This window comes from Dreissena polymorpha, chromosome 1 (genome assembly GCF_020536995.1).
Source record: "Dreissena polymorpha isolate Duluth1 chromosome 1, UMN_Dpol_1.0, whole genome shotgun sequence".
In the NCBI taxonomy this organism is placed as follows: Eukaryota; Metazoa; Mollusca; class Bivalvia; order Myida; family Dreissenidae; genus Dreissena; species Dreissena polymorpha.
Window position 1 is genome coordinate 112,586,283 of NC_068355.1, and position 23,960 is coordinate 112,610,242.

The 23,960-nt window shown below is 36.6% G+C and overlaps 3 protein-coding genes across 10 annotated transcripts in view; all 3 read left to right on the forward strand.

Moving 5' to 3' along the window:
- LOC127844680 (protein MTO1 homolog, mitochondrial-like) overlaps positions 1-18,459 on the forward strand; it is a 112,416-nt gene extending 93,957 nt beyond the window's left edge. For all 4 annotated transcript variants that reach the window (XM_052375106.1, XM_052375096.1, XM_052375122.1 and 1 more), the window contains 4 exons: positions 951-1,063; positions 4,133-4,229; positions 5,927-5,993; positions 14,395-18,459. In XM_052375106.1, coding sequence (XP_052231066.1) covers positions 951-1,063; positions 4,133-4,229; positions 5,927-5,993; positions 14,395-14,502 — 385 coding nt within the window. In that variant the 3' untranslated portion in view covers positions 14,503-18,459. The remainder of the gene's footprint in view (positions 1-950; positions 1,064-4,132; positions 4,230-5,926; positions 5,994-14,394) is intronic.
- A 3,449-nt stretch (positions 18,460-21,908) lies between these two features.
- The window catches only part of LOC127844918 (proline-serine-threonine phosphatase-interacting protein 1-like), an 87,501-nt gene continuing 85,449 nt past the window's right edge, over positions 21,909-23,960 (forward strand). The window contains exon 1 of the mRNA XM_052375488.1: positions 21,909-21,927. The gene's annotated coding sequence lies outside the window, so the exon portion shown is untranslated. The remainder of the gene's footprint in view (positions 21,928-23,960) is intronic.
- LOC127844955 (proline-serine-threonine phosphatase-interacting protein 1-like) overlaps positions 21,973-23,960 on the forward strand; it is an 87,437-nt gene continuing 85,449 nt past the window's right edge. For 2 of the 5 annotated variants that reach the window (XM_052375548.1, XM_052375555.1), the window contains exon 1: positions 21,973-22,769. In XM_052375548.1, coding sequence (XP_052231508.1) covers positions 22,734-22,769 — 36 coding nt within the window. In that variant the 5' untranslated portion in view covers positions 21,973-22,733. The remainder of the gene's footprint in view (positions 22,770-23,960) is intronic. The other 3 variants (XM_052375564.1, XM_052375573.1, XM_052375539.1) reach the window with 2 other exon arrangements.

Sequence of the window (23,960 nt, forward strand, 5' to 3'; positions counted from 1 at the left end):
GACGAGTTTGAAAGTGGTCCAGATCGGTAAACAAACATGGCTGCCAGTGAGCTGGGCAGTTTTCTAAATATGTATAGTGAAAACATGTGAACACTCTAGAAGTCACATATTTGGCCCAATTTTTATGAAATTTGGTCAGAACATTTGTTTCTTAGATACGAGAGTTGAGTTTGAAAATGGTTCCGGTCCGTTGAAAAACATGGCTGTCAGGGGGGGGGGTGCGCATTTCAGGTCATATTTTTGATAAAGATTGAATGAACCGACTCCTCTCAGGTGAGTGAACTAGGGCAATCTTGACCGTCTTGTTTGTTTTAAGGAGGTCTCTTCTTAGCTAACATTCCTGTTTATGCAGAAAAGTCTTGTATTTAGCCTGGTTTTCCCAGAACATATCTAGCATTATAAAAAGTAGCCAAAATACAATGTATGAGCAGAACATTGTGAAATGCTCTTTTCAGTAGATTTCCAACAATATTTGTAATATCATGTTACCATTTAACAAAATCTGTGCATGTTTTATTTATGTTTTTTAAACGTCTATATTTCACCTGTCCATCTACTGCTAATTACTTCATAGTTTAATTTTTGTATGCACCAAAAGTCAAAATCATTGTAAACAGACAAATAAAGATCTATAAAAGGGAATTGTTTCCTGAAAACAAAAGTTACAATTGCAAGAACAAATTGAGGTGTACATGTTTTTCATGTTAAGTTTAATAGCTTAAATGATAAGATGTTCAAATGTAACCCCCCTAAAAAATGTTTTATTTGGTTTAATTGAAAGCAAAGCTGAATTTAATTTTTAATTTGTTATCTTGTAGAGAACCATTTAAATCATTATCTTTCTAAGAATGTCAAACTTATTTAGATATGTTGCAAATTGCATTTATGTCATTTTGCTGTTAACTAAACCAAATGAAAGGTTTTTTAATTAACATTTGCTATTATTTCAGCGCAGTGGCTGTTTTACAAATGGTGTCTATAGATGAGCTGATAAAGGTTCAACAAACAGAGCTTGGCCATCTTCAAAGTGACAGAATCCTGAAAAAAAGACTCGAAATAGAAGGTTACTTTACTTTGGATATATTTACATATCAATTTATTGTTTTCAGCTGTTGGGGAAAATGGTATTTGTAGAAAAGTGGTTGGCTGGGTAAGGGTTGGAATGGCCTTTCTTGGTCATAATTAACCCTTTACCAGTAACAAACGCATTGAGTCCTTTAGAAATCAAATTTAATGTAAGTCCTTTCTTAATATATTCAAGTTTGAAAGGCTTCATTTCCAACCCTAAGATACTGATGAGCAGCAAACAGCATAAAACCTGAACAGACCCCGTCAGTTACCTGCAGGCTGCTCTGGTTTTATGCTGTTTGCACATAGCCATTTTCACCTTGTCTCTGAGTGGGAAAGGGTTAATAAATATGAGCTGTCAATGCAATAAGCTGTATGCACATATTATTGAATTGTTTTTTAATGTATAGAAATAAATTTGAGATTAGTTTATTAGGTGTTTTAAAGAAATTGTTGTTCATAACCTTTACTGTACAAAATATATTTTTATGCCCCCCTTCGAAGAAGAGGGGGTATATTGTTTTGCACATGTCGGTCCGTCTGTCCACCAGATGGTTTCCGGTTGATAACTCAAGAACGCTTAGGCCTAGGATCATGAAACTTCATAGGTACATTGATCATGACTGGCAGATGACTCCTATTGATTTTCAGGTCACTAGGTCAAAGGAAAAGGTCACAGTGACTCGAAATAGTAAAATGGTTTCCGGATGATAACTCAAGTATGCTTAGGCCCAGGATCATGAAACTTGAAAGGTACATTGATCATGACTGGCAAATGACCCCTATTGATTTTCAGGTCACTTGGTCAAAGGTCAAGGTCACATTGACTCGAAACAGTATAATGGTTTCCGGCTGATAACTCAAGAATGCTTACGCCTAGGATCATGAAACTTCATAGATACATAGATCATAACTGGCAGATGACCCCTATTGGTTTTCAGGTCACTAGGTCAAAGGTCAAGGTCACAGTGACTTGAAACAGTAAAATGGTTTCCGGATGATAACTCAAGAATGCTTATGCCTAGGATCATGAAACTTCATGGGTACATTGATCATGACTGGCAGATGACCCCTATAAATTTTCAGGTCACTAGGTCAAGGTCACAGTGACTCGAAACAGTAAAATGGTTTCCTGATGATTACTCAAGAATTATTAGGCTTAAAATCATGAAACTTCATAGGTACATTGATCATGACTGGCAGATGACCCCTATTGATTTTCAGGTCACTAGGTCAAAGGTCAAGGTCATAGTGACAAAAAACGTATTCACACAAACTTAAGGCTGCCACTACAACTGACAGCCCATATTGGGGGGGGGGGGGGGGCATGCATGTTTTACAAACAGCCCTTGTTAATTCAGTGTTTTCATTCACCTAAAATTTCACTGAGTCTTTGGGGATGCCTTGCTTGCAGAAATGTTGAGTCCCAATATGTGAACCCAGTTTTAATGTTCAATGTCGGTTTTACAGTTTTTTAAACACCTCCTTTTCAAAAGATGTTTTTAGAATTCTCATAATTTTTGCTTGAGCTGCTATGTAGACACTTGCTTTGCAATGACTGAGATGTTCACATGGCTTACTGTTTTGCAACTCATAAAACTTTAAATTTAGTAATAAACTTGTTAAACACATGTCTGGACAAACTAATTTGTATCCTCCAAATGAAGTGATAAATCATGGGTTGTATGACATTCAGTCATATATATCATCTGCCACATGTTCATGCACTCAGAACATTCTGTGAGTTATTATAAGCCATTGAATTACATACTCTTGCTAGCTGCATAACTATGTTTTATTTCAGTTTGAGGGTATTGTAAATAATAATGCTACACCTAAAATTGATATTTTAGAAATCTGTTGGGATTTCCGCTTATCAGTCTGGGGTTGACATAAACAAATCAGTTAGTTTGTTTTAACTTGTTAACTATAATATTTTTAACCAGGTTTTCCGAAGGAAAAAACTGGTTATTAGATTGGCGAATGCGGGCGGGCTGGCTGGCTGGCTGGCTGGCGGGCTGGCTGGCTGGCTGGCTGGCTGGCGGGCTGGCGGAATAAGCTTGTCCGGGCCATAACTATGTCGTTCATCATCAGATTTTAAAATCATTTGGCACATTTGTTCACCATCATTGGACGGTGTGTCGCGCGAAATAATTACGTCGATATCTCCAAGGTCAAGGTCACACTTTGAGTTCAAAGGTCAAAAATGGCCATAAATGAGCTTGTCCGAGCCATAACTATGTCGTTCATCGTCAGATTTTAAAATCATTTGGCACATTTGTTCACCATCATTGGACGGTGTGTCGCGCGAAATAATTACGTCGATATCTCCAAGGTCAAGGTCACACTTTGAGTTCAAAGGTCAAAAATGGCCATAAATGAGCTTGTCCTGGCCATAACTATGTCATTCATTGTGAGATTTTAAAATCATTTGGCACATTTGTTCACCATCATGGGACGGTGTGTCCCACGAAAGAATCACGTCAATATCTCCAATGTCAAGGTCGCCACGACTAAAAATAGATTTAAAAAAAAAAAAAAACTTACAAAGGGGGTTAATTTTTTTTGGTCATTTCAAAAGTTCAGTTTGACTTTTCTCCCTTTATCAGATTTTTTTTTCACAATGAAAACCTGGTTTTGTGACAATTTTGTCCCTTGTTCCTGTATACTATGGACTCAACAGGCAATGACATTTTCTGTCCAAATCATGCAATAAATTATTTGATATGTTCACAGGGTAAACCCAACCACTGGTTAAATTGCTTTCTAAATTGCTTGAATAGTTTATTATCTAGCCACCATATCAGTTTTAAGTTTTCCTATAAAATCTAAGAAGCAAAATGCGAAAGAGGTTTTATCTTCTTGTCACACATGTCTTTTCCCTATCCAATGCACATGGCTAAGGAGTCCTAAAGGGGATCATATAATCAAATTAATGATAACTTTAATGAGAATAAGATTTAATTTATTAATAAAAAAACCCTCTTAATACCATAACTTGGCAATATATGAAGATTTCCATGTTTTCATGTGTGTAAGAGATGGTGTCTGTTGTGTGTTGTAGCCCTCTACATGTTGGAGATAGAGAAGCAGCAAGAAGAAATATCAGAAGTGCGCAAGGATGAACTGCTGGTGTTACCCATGGACATTGATTACTTAAGGTGCACATTGGTTTTGTTTATTTAAGCCTCGTCTGGAAAAAATGGGCTTAATGAAAGTTTGTCAAGTTTTGTCCACGATTAGCCTGTGCAGTCTGCTATGGCTAATCAGGGATGACACTTTCTGCCAAAACTGCACTTTTCTTATATAGAGAGTTCCTTAAATCAATAAAATTTCATACAAGTGGAAAGTATTCTTCCTGATTATAATGTGCACACTGCACAGGCCAATCTGGGACGAAACCTTAACACACATATATTACGGCCACTTTTCCACAATTTTAGACAGTTCATTATTACTCTCACACTAGTGAGTTTAGTGTTTATTTGTCAGTGCTTACGTGTGTGGTTCTGGGGGTTCCCCTGTCCAGTCTTGTCAGTGCTTACGTGTGTGGTTCTGGGGGTTCCCCTGTCCAGTCTTGTCAGTGCTTACGTGTGTGGTTCTAGGGGTTCCCCTGTCCAGTCTTGTCAGTGCTTACGTGTGTGGTTCTGGGGGTTCCCCTGTCCAGTCTTGTCAGTGCTTACGTGTGTTGTTCTGGGGGTTCCCCTGTCCAGTCTTGTCATGGTGAAGTTCATCATTTGAGCCTAGTTTTGGAAAAAATGGACTTAATTCATGTGGGTAAAGTATTGTCAAAGAGAAATCTTTGCAGTCTGCACAGGATTATCAGTGACGACACTTTCAGCCTTAACTAGATTTTCATGTGTACTAGAATTCCTTTTATAAAAAATAATACATCAGAATTCCTTTCATAAAAGAAATCCATTAAAGCAGGAACTGTCGTACCTGAATAGCCTGTGTTGACTGCTGAGGCTTATCAGTGACGACACTTTCTGCATATTTGTTAAGTCCAGTTTTCCCCAAAGGATGATCATTGTATGAGCAATATTAAAATAATAAATCATGTATGATGTTATCTGGAGACAGTACTTCCTATTACTATTATTATTTTCTGTGTCGACTGGTTAAAGGGAAAGGGCACATTAAGTATTTAAACGGTAAAATATGGGCATTACATAGCTTGTCTAGACTGTAGTATCATAATTCATCTGCTAATTTTAATGGTCAAATAAGTTAAGAGCTACCCTAAATGTAAACCAATGTTTGCAGCATGGAGACGGCATGTCTTTTGCAAGACCTGTTCCTCTTACACAAAGGTCAAGGTCACATATATAGGTCAACAATCAAATATTGGCTTTATACAGCTTGTCTGGGTCCTTAAGCAATTTTATATCAAAACATGTGGAGATGATGTCCATCACAATCTTGTGACTTTTTAATAATTACCAGCATATCATGACAATAGACTTAAGTTGTTGTGATAGGCATGAGTTCAGTTCAGAGGTAAACAAATGATTAGATGAAATTATGCATTTGCCACTGTTGCACCTGCACACATATATTCTGATCGGGAGTCATAATGTCTGCTCATGAGACCACAGAACCTTGCATGACTTTGCAGCAAACAGGGTAGATCTTGACCAAACTGCGTGAATGCTCAAGCTGGTCCATATCTTCACTGGCCGCATATGACATTATACCCAATTTTGCAGGACGCTGCGCATTCAGTAAATCTTTGTCATTCATTTTCATAATAATGGATTCCGAAGAATTTTCAAGATGAAGAATGTACAACATTTTTTGTGTTCACTTTAAAATTCTGTGTTATATTGTAATTCTTTATAATGTATATGCTTTCCAGAATGCCTAATAACAGGGGTTTACCTAACGATGTTCGTCTAAAACTGGCAGAGTCAAGACCTCACACTGTAAGTTGGAGAAGCAGTTTGAAGCAGAATTGTTCTATTTTTGCATCTCTTCTTATAAAAAACATATAGAAGTATTGTCCATCTGTATGCGCATACAACAGAATGTATTTATGTCTGTGCATAATTTTGTGTCTCAGCTATAATTTTGATAATTAACGAAATATTTTGATTTAACTGGGCCAAATTGTAGATTGTGATATAACTTGGGGCAAATGTCTTTTTTCATAAGACAAGGTGGCGCCTTTAACAAATGTCTCTCTACCTTAAAGGTTAAGGTTATACATTTTACCATAAACAGATTAACAATTTCTAATGTAAGCGATTGTTTTGCCATTTGTTGATGGATTTTAAAACAACTAGCCTCAAATGTAAACCCTCATTAGGCAAAATTCAGCATGTAACAATGGTCTTGATACCACGAAGGGCGAGGTCATCCTAAGGAGTCAAAAGTTTAATTGGACCATTACACAAATCTAAAATTCCTGTGTCAGCCTTCACTTTGCCCTATATTTATGGATTTAAAATACCTTGGCACAAATGTAATTCATCTAAAGAAGATGTGTCAAATGTAACACTTTTCTCACTACATCAAGCGTTAAGGTCAAACTAAGAGTTTCAAATGTAACATTTTGCCATTACAGTTTGTCGGGAAAGCAACTTTGTCATTCATCAGGATGTTTTAAGCCTTTACCACTTAGATACTATTTTGACCCATTTGTAGTCCCATAGAAAGTTTAATTTAATTGAAGACCTTCTTTCTATGTTCAAGTATTAAAGGCTTTATTTTCAACCCTTCTATACTGATCACCTGCAAACAGCATAAAACCTGAACAGACTGCGAGTTTATTGCAGGCTGTTTGGTTTTATGCTGATTGCAATAGCCATTTTAACTTTGCTTCTAGGTGGGAAAGGGTTAAGATAACTAACCACTAATGACTAATAGATGAAGAAAGCATTTCTTGTGTAACGTATGTCTCCTTACCTCCGAAGTCAAGTTCACACTTAGTGGTCAAAGGTCAAATTTGGTTACAAAACGGCATGTCCAGTCAAATAAATAAATTTTGCTTAAATTGCCATAACTTCTTTATTTAGGATCAGATTTTATTCATACTTTGACAAAACAATACTTACTTGACATACCACAATAGACTCCACCCGAACCATCCCCTACGCCCCACCCCAGAATCCCCCCCCCCAAAAAAAAGGAAAAAAAAAATGTTTTTAATTGTTTTCATTCATTTTTTAGCTTGACTTTTCAAAGAAAAATGAGAGCTATCCTACTCGCCCCGGCGTCGGAGTCGCTGTTGGTTAAAGTTTTTTTATAAAGTCTAATGACATTGAAGATAATTAACTCAAACTTGGAATACTTCTTTATGGCAACAAGACAGTTTTGTAGGTCAAGGTGCATAACTATGTCAGCATTATGTTTAGAGTTATGCCCCTTTTTAGCTTGACTTTTCAAAGAAAAATGTGAGCTATGCTATTCGCCCCGGCGTCGCAATTGGTTTAAGTTTATTAGCATGATTTTTTGAAGAAAAATGAGAGCTATACTACTCGCCCCAGCTTCTGTGTCGGCGTTGGTTTAAGCTTTTTATAAAGTCAAATAACTTTAACACTATCAAAGATATTTAAATCAAAATTGGAATACTTCTTTGTTACAATAAGACAATTATGTAGATTAAGGTGCATAACTCTGTCAGCATTATTTTAAGAGTTATGCCCCTTTTTATACTTAGAAAATTGAAAATTTTGTTAAGTTTTGTGTTTAGGTCCACTTTATTCCCAAAGTATCAAAGCTATTGCTTTGACTCTGACTCGCATTTTGACAGAATTATGGCCCCTTTTATACTAAGAAAATTGAAAATTTGTTAACTTGTGTGTTTTGGTCCATTTTACTTCTAAAGTATCATAGCTATTGCTTTCAGACATGGAACACTCGCTAACTATCATAAGAGGACTGTACAGGACAAGTTGCATAATCTGGTTGGCATTTTGATGGAATTATGGCCCCTTTTTTACTTAGTACATGTCACTTTGAATATTTTGTTAAATTTTGTGTTTAGATGCACTTTACTTCTCAAGTATCAAGGCTTTTGCTTTCAAAACTTCAAATACTTTCTTACTATCATGAGGGTACTACTTACCTGACACACCACAATGGACTCCTCCCAAACAATCCCCAACACCCCACCTCAGAATCCCCCACACCAAAAAAAAAAATTCAAAATATTTTTTTTCCCTTTTTTTTATATTTTTTTTAAACATGGTAAAAATAACACAAATATATATTTATTTATTATTTTTTTTGGGGGGGGGGGGGGGGGAAACTATCCAACCATCCCACCCAAGTAATCTTATTTATAGTTTGTTTTATGTCTTTACAAATGTTCAATAGATTGTGGAAAATATACCTGAACTCAGAATCGTCTATAATGTACCACTTTTTTTAAAACATAAGCGATCAATATGTTTAAATTATGGTCCTCTTCCAGTTAGATTATTACTAAATTACCTTGACAATATTAAATATGAACAATTTCCCCATGATGGCTTACGTTATACTGTCAAGCACTCGAAAAAGTTGAACGCGCTGTCTTCTGACAGCCCTTGTTCTGTTTTATAATATTAAGTTTTTCATATGCATTTTTATGGTAGGGTGGCATATAGTACTTAAACTGTCCATCTGTTAGTCTGTCTGTCCGTCCGAAAACTTTAACATTGGTCATAACTTTTGCAATATTGAAGATAGCTACTTGATGTGTATCTCGCTGCACATTTTGAGTGGTGAAAGGTCAAGGTCATCCTTCAAGGTCAATGGTCAAGAAAAACAAATCAAAGGAAAGTAACGAGCATTAAAGGGAGATATTTTCTATTTATCATTTGGCAGGTACAGATCATTTTCACAAGGGAAGTAATATTTTTAAAGGGATATAATTACAAAATAATCAAAGTGACCCAATTGGGGGCATTATGTTTGTGACAAACACACATCTTGTTTATCATCCTTAGTTTAGATTTTCGAGGTATGCCCCATGTTCAATATAAAAGTTTTATAACATGATTATAACAATTTGTAATACAATATGTTAAAGGACATCAGGGACAGGTTTGCTGAATATATGTGACTACTCTAATATAGTCTTGTTTACTTTATATCTTAAAAAACAACAAGAATAAAAATAACAACATAAGTTTACACAGAGAGTGAACTCCTTGATAGAGATTTGTTGGCATGCAAGAGTCCATGGTTACATTACACTAAATCATTTTGTATCCCTCCGTGGTCCATTTAGAAAGTTGTGCCAATTTCTAAATAGTTCCTTTTGAAAGTTTTCTCTTCGGGTTTAAAAGCAATTATGCGATCAAGCCAATGCTTTTCGTGATTATTTCCTGCATCCTATGTGTGTCTGCACCATATACGTGTATTTCATTGGGGATCATGTTGAAAGATGAACGTTAATGGTGTGTTAATTAAAGTACGGGGCTTTTGTCCAAATTTCACTTTGGAAACTCTGTCTTTGTCGAGGGTGCCTGCCTTTGGACCAATTTTTAACCAGGTTTTCCGAAGGAAAAAACTGGTTATTAGATTGGCGAATGCGGGCGGGCTGGCTGGCTGGCTGGCTGGCGGGCTGGCTGGCTGGCTGGCGGGCTGGCGGGCTGGCGGAATAAGCTTGTCCGGGCCATAACTATGTCGTTCATTGTCAGATTTTAAAATCATTTGGCACATTTGTTCACCATCATTGGACGGTGTGTCGCGCGAAATAATTACGTCGATATCTCCAAGGTCAAGGTCACACTTTGAGTTCAAAGGTCAAAAATGGCCATAAATGAGCTTGTCCTGGCCATAACTATGTCATTCATTGTGAGATTTTAAAATCATTTGGCACATTTGTTCACCATCATGGGACGGTGTGTCCCACGAAAGAATCACATCAATATCTCCAATGTCAAGGTCGCCCCGACTAAAAATAGATTTAAAAAAAAAAAAAATTACAAAGGGGGTTAATTTTTTTTGGTCATTTCAAAAGTTCAGTTTGAGTTTTCTCCCTTTATCAGATTTTTTTTTCACAATGAAAACCTGGTTTTGTGACAATTTTGTCCCTTGTTATTTCTTGGAAGTTGCAAAATTGATGTATACGAAATACCAGGAAAATGCGTTGAAAGTTGGCCGTTATAATGGGACCCATGGAATTATGGGAATGGAAATGGGGATAGGGCCCTTTTGATTGGGAGGTGGGATATTTGTGTTTCTTTTTTGTGCTTACAAATACTTAGTTTTTTATGCCCCCGAAGTGTGGCATGTAGTTATTGAATTGTCCTTCTGTCCGTCAGTCCGCCCGTCAGTCTGTCCGTCCCAAAACTTTAACATTGCCCATAACTTTTGCACTATTGAAGATAGCAGCTTGATATTTGGCATACATGTGTACCTCATGGAGCTGCTCATTTTGAGTGGTGAAAGGTTAAGGTCATCCTTCAAGGTCAGACGTCAAATATATGGCTGTCTGCCGTCCGTCTGAAAACTTTAACATTGGTCATAAATATTGCAATATTGAAGATAGCAACTTGATATTTGGCATGCATGTGTATCTCATGGAGCTGCATATTTTGAGTGGTGAAAGGTCAAGGTCAAGGTCAAATATGTCAAATATATGGCTTCAAAGCGGCACAGAAGGGGGCATTGTGTTTCTGACAAACACATCTCTTGTTATCCCCACGTTTTTCAGAGAAAAAGTGGGGATATTGTATTGATGTGCGTCTGTCCGTCCGTCCTGGCCACCTGCTCCTCCTACACTATAAGCACTAGAACCTTGAAACTTACATACATGGTAGCTATGAGCATATGTGCAACAGTGACAGTGACGGAATTTTGATCTGACCCCTGGGTCAAAAGTTATGGGGGTTGGGGCGGGGCCTGGTCAGAGATTTTCACTCATTTTTTTATGTTATTTTACATTTTTATGCCCCCCTTCGAAGAAGAGGGGGTATATTGCTTTGGCTATGTCGGTCTGTCGGTCGGTCGGTCTGTCCGTCCACCAGGTGGTTGTCAGACGATAACTCAAGAACGCTTAGGCCTAGGATCATGAAACTTTATAGGTACATTGATCACGACTCGCAGATGACCCCTATTGATTTTGAGGTCACTAGGTCAAAGGTCAAGGTCACGGTGACCCGAAATAGTAAAATGGTTTCCGGATGATAACTCAAGAACGCTTAGGCCTAGGATCATGAAACTTGATAGGTATATTGATCATGACTCGCAGATGACCCCTATTGATTTTCAGGTCACTAGGTCAAAGGTCAAGGTCACAGTGACCCGAAATAGTAAAATGGTTTCCGGATGATAACTCAAGAACGCTTAGGCCTAGGATCATGAAACTTGATAGGTATATTGATCAGGACTCGCAGATTACCCCTATTGATTTTGAGGTCACTAGGTCAAAGGTCAAGGTCACAGTGACCCGAAATAGTAAAATGGTTTATGGATGATAACTCAAGAACGCTTAGGCCTAGGATCATGAAACTTGATAGGTAGATTGATCATGACTCGCAGATGACCCCTATTGATTTTCAGGTCACTAGGTCAAAGGTCAAGTTCACGATGACCTGAAATAGTAAAATGGTTTCCGGATGATAACTGAAGAACGCTTATTCCTAGGATCATGAAACTTGATAGGTAGAATGATCATGACTCGCAGATGACTCCTATTGATTTTCAGGTCACTAGGTCAAAGGTCAAGGTCACGGTGACCCGAAATAGTAAAATGGTGTCCGGATGATAACTCAAGAATGCTTATGGCTAGGATCATGAAACTTCATAGGTACATTGATCATGACTGGCAGATGACCCCTATTGATTTTCAGGTCACTAGGTCAAAGGTCAAGGTCACAGTGACAAAAAACATATTCATGCAATGGCTCTCACTACAACGGAGAGCCCATATGGGGGGCATGCATGTTTTACAAACAGCCCTTGTTTTCTTCATTTCAGCACCGATTTACTGTATTGATACTGAGCCTCTCTTATGACACTAGGGTCAATCTCAACTATGCATGGCCCCATTACCAACCCTGGGGCGCCCCTGCAACATAGGCCACGCCCACCCAAAATTGCCTTTTACTATAATTTCTTCATTTCTACACCGATTCACTTCAAATTGATACTGAACCTCTCTTATGACAATACGGTCAATCTCAGCTACGCCTGGCCCCATTACCAACCCTAGGGCACCACGCCCACATAGGCCACGCCCACCCAAAATTGCCTTTTACTATAATTTCTTCATTTCTACACCGATTCACTTCGAATTGATACTGAACCTCTCTTATGATAATACGGTCAATCTCAGCTATGCATGGCCCCATTACCGATCCTGGGGCTCCTCGCCCACATAGGCCACGCCCACCCAAAATTGCCTTTTACTATAATTTCTTCATTTCTACACCGATTCACTTCAAATTGATACTGAACCTCTTTAATGACAATACGGTCAATCTCAACTATGCATGGCGCCATTACCAACCCTGGGGCGCCCCGCCCACATAGGCCACGCCCACCCAAAACTGCCTTTTATAATAATTTCTTCATTTCTACACCGATTTACTTCAAATTGATACAGAACATCTCTCATGACAATACAGTCAATCACAACTATATAAGGCCCCATTACCAACCCTGGGGCGCCCCGCCCATAAAAGGCCACACCCACCCAAAATTGTGTTTTACTATAATTTCTTCATTTCTACACCGATTCACTTCTAATTGATGCTGAACTTCTTTTATGACAATACGGTCAATCTCAACTATGTATGGCCCCATTACCAACCCTGGGGCGCCCCGCCCATAATAGGCCACGCCCACCCAAAATTGCCTTTTACTATAATTTCTTCATTTCTACACCGTTTCACTTCAAATTGCTACTGAACCTCTATTATGACAATACAGTTAATCTCATCTATGCATGGCTCCATTACCAACCCTGGGGCGCCCCGCCCACATAGGCCACGCCCACCCAAAATTGCCTTTTACTATAATATCTTCATTTCTACACAGATTCACTTCAAATTGATACTGAACCTCTTTTATGACAATACAGTCAATCTCAACTATGCATGGCGCAATTACCAACCCTGGGGCGCCCTGCCCACATAGGCCACACCCACCCAAAATTGCCTTTTACTATAATTTCTTGATTTTCTACACCGATTCACTTCTAATTGATACTGAACTTCTCTTATGACAATACAGTCAATCTCAACTATGCATGGACCCATTACCAACCATGGGGCGCCCCTGGGTCAAACATGCGGGGTGGGGATACGCGTCGGCCTTTGCCGCGCCATTTCTAGTTATATTATAATTAAAAAGGTTTCATTTATAGATCTGAATAGGGAAATCAAATTAATGTTGCCATTTATTTTTTTAGTGCCGTAGCGGTTTCACCGGAGGGGAAATATGGTTTTGTCTCCGTCCGTCCGTCACACTTTTCTGGATCCTGCGATAACTTTAAAATTTCTTAATATTTTTTCATGAAACTTGGAACATGGATAGATGGCAATATGGACATTATGCACGTCATTTAATTTTGTTCCTACGTCAAAAATTATTATTATGGCTTTTCTGGATCCTGCGATAACTTTTAAAGTTTTAAATATTTTTTCATGAAATTTGAAACATGGATAGATGGCAATATGGACATTATGCACGTTATTTCATTTCGTTCCGACGTAAAAAATTCTGGTTGCTACGGCAACAAATAGACTAGGCATACTGCTGAAAATGGTGGTTTTCTGGATCCTGCGATAACTTTTAAAGTTTTTAATATTTTTTCATGTAACATGAAACATGGATAGATGGTAATATGGACATTATGCATGTCATTTCATTTCGTTCCGATGTCAAAATTTCTGGTTGCTATGGCAACAAATAGACTGGAAATACTGCCGAAAATGTTGGTTTTCTGGATCCTGCAATAACTTTTAAAGTTCTTAATATTTTTTCATGAAACTTGATACATGGATAGATGGCAATATGGACATTACACACTTCATTTCATTTTGTTCCTAAAATAAAAAAATTTGGTTGCTATGGCAACAAATATATATAAAAAAAATCTGGAATTTCTGACAATGGTGGAGCCGGTAGGGGACTTATATTGCTTGACAATAGTCTTGTTGTTTATATTTTTTTGGAAATCTTCAATTTCAGGTTTTAAGGCAGTCATTTTGGAAAACTTGTTAGCTAAAATATGAGATTGGGACTTAAAGCTTGAATTTTGACCAAAATAAATCACTGTTATGTGACAAGTTGCAGTAAGAAGGAGAGGTTGCATCTGGTGACCACCTTTATAGTTTTAAAACAATCAATGCACTAAAATAACTTGCAATGCTTCTATATTTTCAGATCGGTGCGGCCAGCAGAATACCGGGAATGACTCCAGCGGCCCTTGTGTATCTCCTGAAGTTTGTAAAATCATCGAAAACAAAACTTAGATTTGAGGATACATTGTGAAAGTACTTTACTAAGAGATATGTGGTTACTTGGCTGTACTCCTTTCCAAAGATCGTCAAAATGTCGTAAACAAACATTGGATATGATGGCAGATCTTGAAAAGTTGTGCCACTGGAAGTTCTCCAAACTTTTCCGAGTGACATTCAATAATATTGTGTTTTGGACAGTAAATTTATTCCCGCTGGATCTGACAGTATTTCTATGTCACGATGGCCTATGGGAGTTTAGCATTGTCAATAAAAGTGAGGTATAATAATCAATAATATTGTGTTTCTAAAATCACAAAGTTGCATTACCCTTTCCCACTCAGAATGAAAGTGAAAATGGCTGTGTGCAAACTGCATAAAACCAGACCAGTGTTCAAGCTGCTCATCAGTATCTTAGGGTTGGAAAGAAGTCTTAAAAACTTAAATATAGTAAGAAAGGTCTTTCATTAAATTTAACTTTTTAAGCAACTACAAATGTGTTAAAATACGTATCTAATTTGTAAAGGGTAAAGCTCTAAGTTACATAAATATTCCTGGTATTTTGCCCAGAAATTAAAACAGGTTATGAATAAAAAGGGACTAGGAAGAATGTGATCAAGTGATTTTTAGCTCCACTGGCCAAAGGCCAGCGGGGCTTATGTCATGGTCCTTTGTCCATCGTGCGTGCGTCCGTGCTTTAACTTTTCCTTTAAACATCTTCTCCTAAACTACTGGTCCAATTCTGATGAAATTTCTTAGGAATGTTCCTGGGGTGAACCTCTTTCAAATTTGTTCAAATTATGCCCCTGGGGTCAAATTTGACCCTGCCCCAGATTTCACAAAATTGAAAATTTGCTTATATAAGGCCTATTTTGTGAAAACTTTAAAAATCCTATCATCCATAACCATTGGGCCTAGGGCTATCAAATTTGGTATGTAGAGACATCTAATAGTCCTGTACCAAATTTGTTCAAATTATGCCTCTGTGGTCAAATTTGACCCTGCCCCAGCCCCTTCACAAAATTGAACATATGCTTATATAAGGCCTATTTTGTGAAAACTTTAAAAATCTTTGTCCATAACTGTCTGGCATAGGGCTACCAAATTTGGTATGTAGTGACATGTAATAGTTCTCTTCTTAGTTTGTTCAAATTATGCCCCTGGGATCAAATTTGAAACTGCCGCGGGGGTCACAAAATTGAATATATGCTTATAAAGGGCTTATTTTGTGAAAACTTTAAAAATCTTTTTGTCCATAACCATTGGGCCTAGGGCTACCAAATTTGGTATGTAGTGACATCTTATAGTCTTCTACCAAGTTTGTTCAAATTATGCCCCTGGGGTCAAGTTTGACCCTGCCCTGAGGGTCACAAAATTGAACATTGCTTATATAAGGCCTATTGTGGGAAAACTTTAAAAAATATTTCAGTCCATAACCGTATGGCATAGGGCTACCAAATTTGGTATGTAGTGACATGTAATAGTTCTCTTCTTAGTTTGTTCAAATTATGCCCCTGGGGTCAAATTTAAAACTGCCCAGAGGGTCACAAAATTGAATTTATGCTTATAAAGTGCTTATTTTGTGAAAACTTCCCTGGGGTCAAATTTGACCCTGCCCTGGGGGTCACAAAATTGAACATACTCTTATATGGAGCCTATTTTGTTAAAACTTAAAAAATCTTCTTGTCCATAAAAATTGCGCCTAGGGCTACCAAATTTGGTATGTAGTGACATCTTATAGTTCTCTACCAATTTTGTTCAAATTATGCCCCTGGGGTCAAATTTGACCCTGCCCCAGGCGGTCACAAAATTGAACATATGCTTATATAAGGCCTATTTTGTGAAAACTTTAAAATCTCTTGTCCATAACCATCGGGCCTAGGGCTATCAAATTTGGTGGGTAGTTATATCTAATAGTCCTCTAGCTAATTTGTTCAAATTTTATCCCTGGGGAAAAATTTGACTCTGCCCCGGGGGGTCACAAAATTGAACATATGCCTATATAAGGCCTATTTTGTGAAAACTTAAAAAATCTTTCTGTCCATAACCATCCGGCCTAGGGCTATCAAATTTGGTATATAGTGACATCTAATAGTCCTCTACCAAATTTGTTCAAATTTTATCCCTAGGGTCAAATTTGACCCTGCCCCGGGGGTCACAAAATTTAACATATGCTTATTTAATGCCTATTTTGTGAAAACTTAAAAAAAAATATTGTCCATAATCATTAGGCCTAGGGCTACACAATTTGGTATGTAGTGACATTGTATAGTCCTCTGCTTAGTTTGTTCAAATTATGCCCCAGGGGTAAAATTTGACCCTGTCGGGGGGGGGGGGGGGGGGTCACAAATTTGGTATGTAGTGACATCTAATAAACCTCTACCAAATTTGTTCAAATAATGCCTCTGGGGTCAACTTTGACCCTGCCCCGAGGGGGGGTGGTCACAAAATTGAATAAACACTTATAAAGAGCCTATTTTGTGAAATCTTTAAAAAATCTTCTTGTCAAAAACCATTCAGACTATGGCTACCAAATTTGGTATGCAGTAACATCTTATAGTCCTCTACCAAGTTTGTTCCAATTATGCCCTTTGGGAAAAATTTGACCCTGACCCGCGGGTCATAAAATTGAACATTATATACGCTTATATCTTGCTTATTTTGTGAAAACTTATAAAATATTCTTGTCCTTAACTCTAGGACCTAGGGCTACCACATTTTGTATGTAGTGAGATCTAGTAGTCCTCTACAAAGTTTGCTCAAATTATGTCCCTGGGGTTAAATTTGACCCAGCCCAGGGGGTCACAAAAGTGTACATGTGCTTAAATAGGGCCTATATTTAAGTATTTGCACATGCCGAGAATATTTGTTTCAGCCTTTTTTTCAGCTGTGGAGTGATACAGGGCCATCATGGCCCTCTTGTTAAATACGGAAATGTTCTGTGATCATGTGGTTTCTTTAATATTATGATGATGTTCATATAATTAATTTAACTGACAGTTTAGCATGCTTTTTATCAATGTATATATTAATTGCTCAATCAATAGAGATTTGCTTAGTGTACATTACAGTCTAACATAATAACTGCTTATCTTTCTGTCAGCAAAAAACATGCCTTTCATTTTGTATACATGTAGTTTAGTATACTACTCTTAAAAATTGCCTGCAATTTCTCAAAAAGTACTGAAGGTGGTTGGATGAAACTTGTTTTTATGCTCCCCCAAATTTTTTGGGGGGGGGAGCTTATGGTCGCCGCTTCGCCTGTCTGTGCGTGTGTCCGTCCGTCCGTGCACAATTTTTTTCCAGGCTATTTCTCAGCAATTAATGACCGAAATTCAATTTAAACTTTATGGGAAGCTTCACTACCAAGAGGAGATGTGCATATTATCAGGGGGTTCTGGTTGGATGATTTTTCACAGAGTTATGGCCCTTTGAAATTTTCCATAAACTGTACATATAGTGCAATTCTTGTCCCCCCAACTACTAGATGTTTCCTTTTATCTGAATATATAGTGCAATATTGTGACAAAAAACAACCACTGGGGAGCATCACCCGTCTCCAACGGTTTCTTGTTCTTTTTAAAGTCAATGTCAGGATTATGCAGGAACCCTTTATTCACCAAAGGTCAATGATAAGGTTGCTGAAATAGAAAAACATGATTTTTTATCATTTTACATGGAATACACATTCTGCTATATGTTTTTCATATGTCTGAAATATCAATTTCTTCCACAATTTATTCCTTGTGTGTTTTTCCATATAAAAAAATGAAATAACTAAACAATTGCATATCATTAGTTTGTATCCTGTGATTTGTCAGGAACTACATAAGACTGTGTAAAAGACACACATAGAAGAAAAACACTTAATATTGTAACTTCTTCTTACGCATCTTTCACTCTGTCCATCAGCAAAAATTGAAATAACTAAAAAGTACATAATACGATGATACAATTTGTTTTATATACATGTATTAAAATTTCTAAAATATATATGTTTTATTTATATTTATTTAACTATGACCCACCATGATGGTATATGTATCAAGAACATTTATTTTACAGTGTACATCATTAAAAAAGATTGCAATATAATTGTAAAAATATATAAATAAATGATCGGTTTAAATATCATGAAATGTGTTGTTTGCACTCATTGAATATGAATTATCCATTAAATTAACTTAAGACTAGATATTAGATATGTGTATACAGGTTGATAGAGCATGCAAGATCATGTACAATATAACACACATTAATAGCAATATGATAGTATGCACATCAATCTCCAATCCACTGAAGCATGATCAAAATAAACATGATGTGCTAAATGGTAATTGGATTACATTTTTGAACATTGAAAATGTACAAATAATTGAAGGAGTAACTCGCAGTCTGTTTAGGTTTTATGCTGTTTTCTGCTCATCAGTATCTAAGGGTTGAAAATGAAGCCTTTAAAACTAGAATCTAGTAAGAAAGGTCTTTAAATACATTAAACTTTCTGAGGGACTACAAATACGTATCTAAGTGGGAAAGGGTAAAAATTGATAGAAGTTTCAAGCCAGTGGGGACTCCTGTATAGCATGCAATCCTTCAAAGTCTTGTGTTTCCATTGACAACCATTGTAGATTTGTATGACATCACCATTAGTGAGGTATTCAAATTTGTTACTTTTGTGACAGAATTCGTTTTAGAATGTTGAAATCAGATATTCTTATAAAATCTCAAGCTTTAGGTGGGCATTATTGTTGCATTGGTAGTATATGCAGATATATTAAATAAAATATGGGTAAGATTTGTCAATAATGTAAGGAAAAGCTTATTTGGTATATATATCTATATATAAAGCTTTTCCAGTCTTTGAAGTTGAGCATCCATATTAATTTTGTTAAAAGTAATTCTTTAGGTATATGAACCAATAAAATACTCAACTTGAAAAAAAAATGTACATGGTCAAAGCATTTCGATGTAAATACAAACTTCATAATGCAAATTAACATTCTATCAAGACTTACTGAATTTGAGCTATATACTTAAGTTATGCCTAATGTCATTGTGAATATCAGAATTGGATAAAAACAAGAGCTTTATGTTTGTGAAACACAATGCCCCCTACTGTGCCGCTTTGAAGCCATATCTTTGACCTTGATGGATGACCTTGACCTTTCACCACTCAAAATGTGCAGCTCCATGAGATACACATGCATGCCAAATATCAAGTTGCTATCTTCAATATTGCAAACGTTATGACCAAGGTTAAAGTTTTGGGACAGAATGACAGACAGAAAGACAGGCCAAAAACAATATACCCCCAATTATTCGATCCGGGGCATAAAAATGACTTTAGAAATATGACAAACAATCTGAAATACCTGTCAATAAAAATTATAATAATACAACCAGTCCCAAATTCAAATTACCGATTAGGCAGAGTAGGCAACTGCCTATGGGCCCTACATCTTGTAAGAGCCCCATAAGACAAAGGAGAATTTACTTAGCTTTAAATAATGACTTGTATCTGAAAATCTAAATCAAATACTAGTAGTTATCATGCCGTATTGGTATTTTGGTATTATAGTGACAGTTGAATATGAAATGGCATGTCTTGCCAGCCTTGGTATTGGAAGGCTTATTTATATGAGTGCAATCGACTGGGCAATGGCTTTCTAGTAGATACTAGGAGACGGGGGCATGGGCCCTAAAAGTTTCACTGCCTATGGGCCTTCACAGTGCTAATCCAGCGCAGGCTAATCTGGAAGGACACTTTACGCACATGCATTAAACCCCATTTTCTCAAAGCGCGGCTAAAAAATTTTTTAACGTAATTAATTATTTCATATGATTTGATGTGTAAAGTATTTTAACTTGTCAATTTGTCATTGAGTAACATTTAGTTATCTGCGGTTCAAACTAAATCTCTCATCTATTTTAGCCACATTATGGGAAAATGGGGCTTAAAGTTTTTTTGTAAAAGTTGTGTTTTCCCCAGATTTGCCATCTGCATAGGCTAATTATGGACCACACTTTTCCCTTTTACGGTATATTTTGTTTAAAGGAAGTTTTCAGAGAAAATCCTGTTGAGGCGTAAAGTTTTGTCCCTGATTAGCCTTCATGCACTGCACAGGCTAGTCTGGGACGACACTTCAAGCACATGAATTAAGCCTGGTTTTCTCTTAATGAAGGCACTTGACCTGCCCATAACCTTAACTCTGAGGTGGGACACTTTTATGTGTTTGTTTTGTCAAATGTAAATTTATTACATCGTCATTCACACCTGCATCAACACTGTGTAAGACATGTTTTTCTTTTTGTTTTAGATTCTTTTCTGCAGTGTGGGTTGTATACCTTTCTTTTATTTTCTTGTGTCTGAAAAATGACTTATATGAATGTCTGTGATTAAACTAGTCAACTTACTGGTTTATAAATCATGCTCAGATTACTCACTTCTTTTCAGCCCTTAGCTTCTTGCTCAATTGTTAATATATCAAATTATGAAACTTAAGACAAAATTGAGGAAAATTCATTTTGCAGTGTAGTTTAGAGCCTCTATTTTGGAACTTAGTAGTTATAAATTTTAAATAAAAGCTTGTATAGGTGTAATGGACATTATGTCAGCCTTTTAAAGGCACTGTCAACCGCGATTTACGAAAAAAGAAAAGTTTTAAAATACCTTTTTTTTATACAATTATTAGTTTATATTGATTAAAATATCACGACTGGTATATTACATTACATTATGTGCAAAGAACATGTACAAAGATAAACAAAGTGAGTCATAAATGTTCATATAAAATATTTATGAATGCTTTGCACTGGTTAAATAGTTTTCATAATGACAGAGACATTGGTCAAACGTAATCAAGTAACTTTATTATGAGTAATTAAGTCATGCCTAATCATACACGAGTGTAATTATTTTGTGAGGTATTAATAACATCCTGTCAGAGCAGTTATGATGCAGTTATGGTAAACTGTGCATGGCAAACAAAATGTTAAGGTCAATTACAAAATTATTCATATTGCTTTGATGAAATACTTAAAAAGATTCATGACCTAGGCTTCTGTGATTTCACATTTTTTGTGCTATGTTTCACCTTGACTATTTATAAGTAACTCATGATGATGATGATGATGATGATGATGATGATGATGATGATGATGATGATGATGATGATAATGATGATGATGATGATTGGTATTGCTATGGAAATACTGAAATTGAAGACAATGATATATATAAAAAAACATCTCAAAGTCCTGCAATTTGGAGCAGAACACAATTAATTAGGTGATTTAACTTTGACATTGTTAAATTTTCTTAACTTCATGTTATCAGATATATCATTTTCATGCTTAACTATTGATTAATTAATAGGATGTAAACAAGTGCTTGTTTCTGCTCATAATAAATTTCCATTGATTGTTTACAAAGAATTATAAGATAACAGTTAAGGACAATGTGAGCACTTGAATTCAGTTTCCTTTTGACGAGGATTTCTTTAAATCAGGTCGTATTCATTTAACAGAGACCAGCATAGCTCAAGTGTACCGTTACAAGGAAGTTTTCACCATGCCAGAGCAAATGTTTAACTTAAATGTAAAGATTAAGCTATTTTAAGGTAAACTTGGGATTCAAAGTGGAACTATTGTATTTGTTTATATCAGTCTTGATGAGATACATCAGTCTTACACTCTACTTGCAAGAATATATTTTTTGTACAGAAGTTAAATTTATGACTGTCAACTGTACCTGCTTGGCTGTTAATACCTACAAGTACAACTGCGATCTTTTATGATGTGACTTCAGGTGAAAATGTATTTCACTTAATTGTTTTAAATCGGACACCTTGAACTTGTACATGCTGCAAAAGATATGCATTGTGTGTTTTGTTTAGGAGATCGTTTTAAAATACTTTATTGCTTATGCGGTTTGATATCAGTTTAAACAGAAGTATGATCGTGATGACCTATTTAAATTACTGTTTTGATAAATATGTACCGGTATGGATCTGTAAGGAAATCTCTCGGTATGTAAGTGTTACAAAATACTTAAAGAGGAAGTAAATGTGTGTAACTCAGTGGGAATACAGTTTTTCTATGGCTACTACTTGTTTCTATGAAAGAGTAGATCAGTTGTAAACCAGTGGTTTATGTTCAATTCAACTTTCCTTTTGAAAGGAAGAAAAAGGCATCTGAAGAATAGAGCAGGTGTTTATATTAATTATTAAGTGGATGAATATCGACCAGGAGACATATAATTAAAAGATGACAAAGAAGCTCTCATTTTCTGAGGCATTTTGGGTATGTATATTTCAATAAATGCTCTTCCTATGTTTTTATTGAAACATATTTAGATGATTGAATTCTTGTGTGAGAATTTATTGAGTTACTCAATCAACTACTGAGGTTGATTGACTTTATCTAGAAGTCCATTATTTGTAGATTTACTAGGATTAAATACAAAATCAGTTTTCTCTCCGTCTAAACTTTGCTTAGTAACTTGCTGGTAGTACATATAATTAAGCCTCACTCTGGGGAAAAGGGGCTTAATGCGTGTGTGTAATGTGTTGTTCCAGATAAGCCTGTGCAGTCTGCACAGCTAATAATGAACAACACTTTCCTCTTTAATGTTTGATATTTATGCCCCCATTCGAAGAAGAGGGTGTATATTGTTTTGCACATGTCAGTTGGTAGGTCGGTCCGTCCGTCCGTCCACCAGATGGTTTCCGGATGATAACTCAAGAACGCTTAGGCCTAGGATCATGAAACTTCATAGGTACATTGATCATTACTGGCAGATGACTCCTATTGATTTTCAGGTCACAAGGTAAAAGGTCAAGGTCACAGTGACTCGAAATAGTAAAATGGTTTCCGGATGATAACTCAAGAATGCTTAGGCCTAGGATCATGAAACTTCATAGGTACATTGATCATGACTGGCAGATGACCCCTATTGATTTTCAAGTCATGAGGTCAAAGGTCAAGGTCACAGTGACTCGAAACAGTAAAATGGTTTCCGGATGATAACTCAATAATGCTTATGCCTAGGATCATGAAACTTAATAGGAACATTGATCATGACTGGCAGATGACCCCTATTGATTTTCAGGTCACTTAGTCAAAGGTCACAGTAACTCGAAACAGTAAAATGGTTTCCAGTTGATAACTCAAGAATGCTCACGCCTAGGATCATGAAACTTCATATGTACATTGATCATGACTGGCAGATGACCCCTATTGATTTTCAGGTCACTAGGCCAAAGGTCAAGGTCACAGTGACTCGAAAAAGTAAAATGGTTTCCTGATTTCAACTCAAGAATAATTAGGCTTAGGATCATGAAACTTCATAGGTACATTGATCATGACTGGCAGATGACCCCTATTGATTTTCAGGTCACTAGGCCAAAGGTCAAGGTCACAGTAACAAAAAACGTATTCACACAATGGCTGCCACTACAACTGACGGCCCATATGGGGGGCATGCATGTTTTA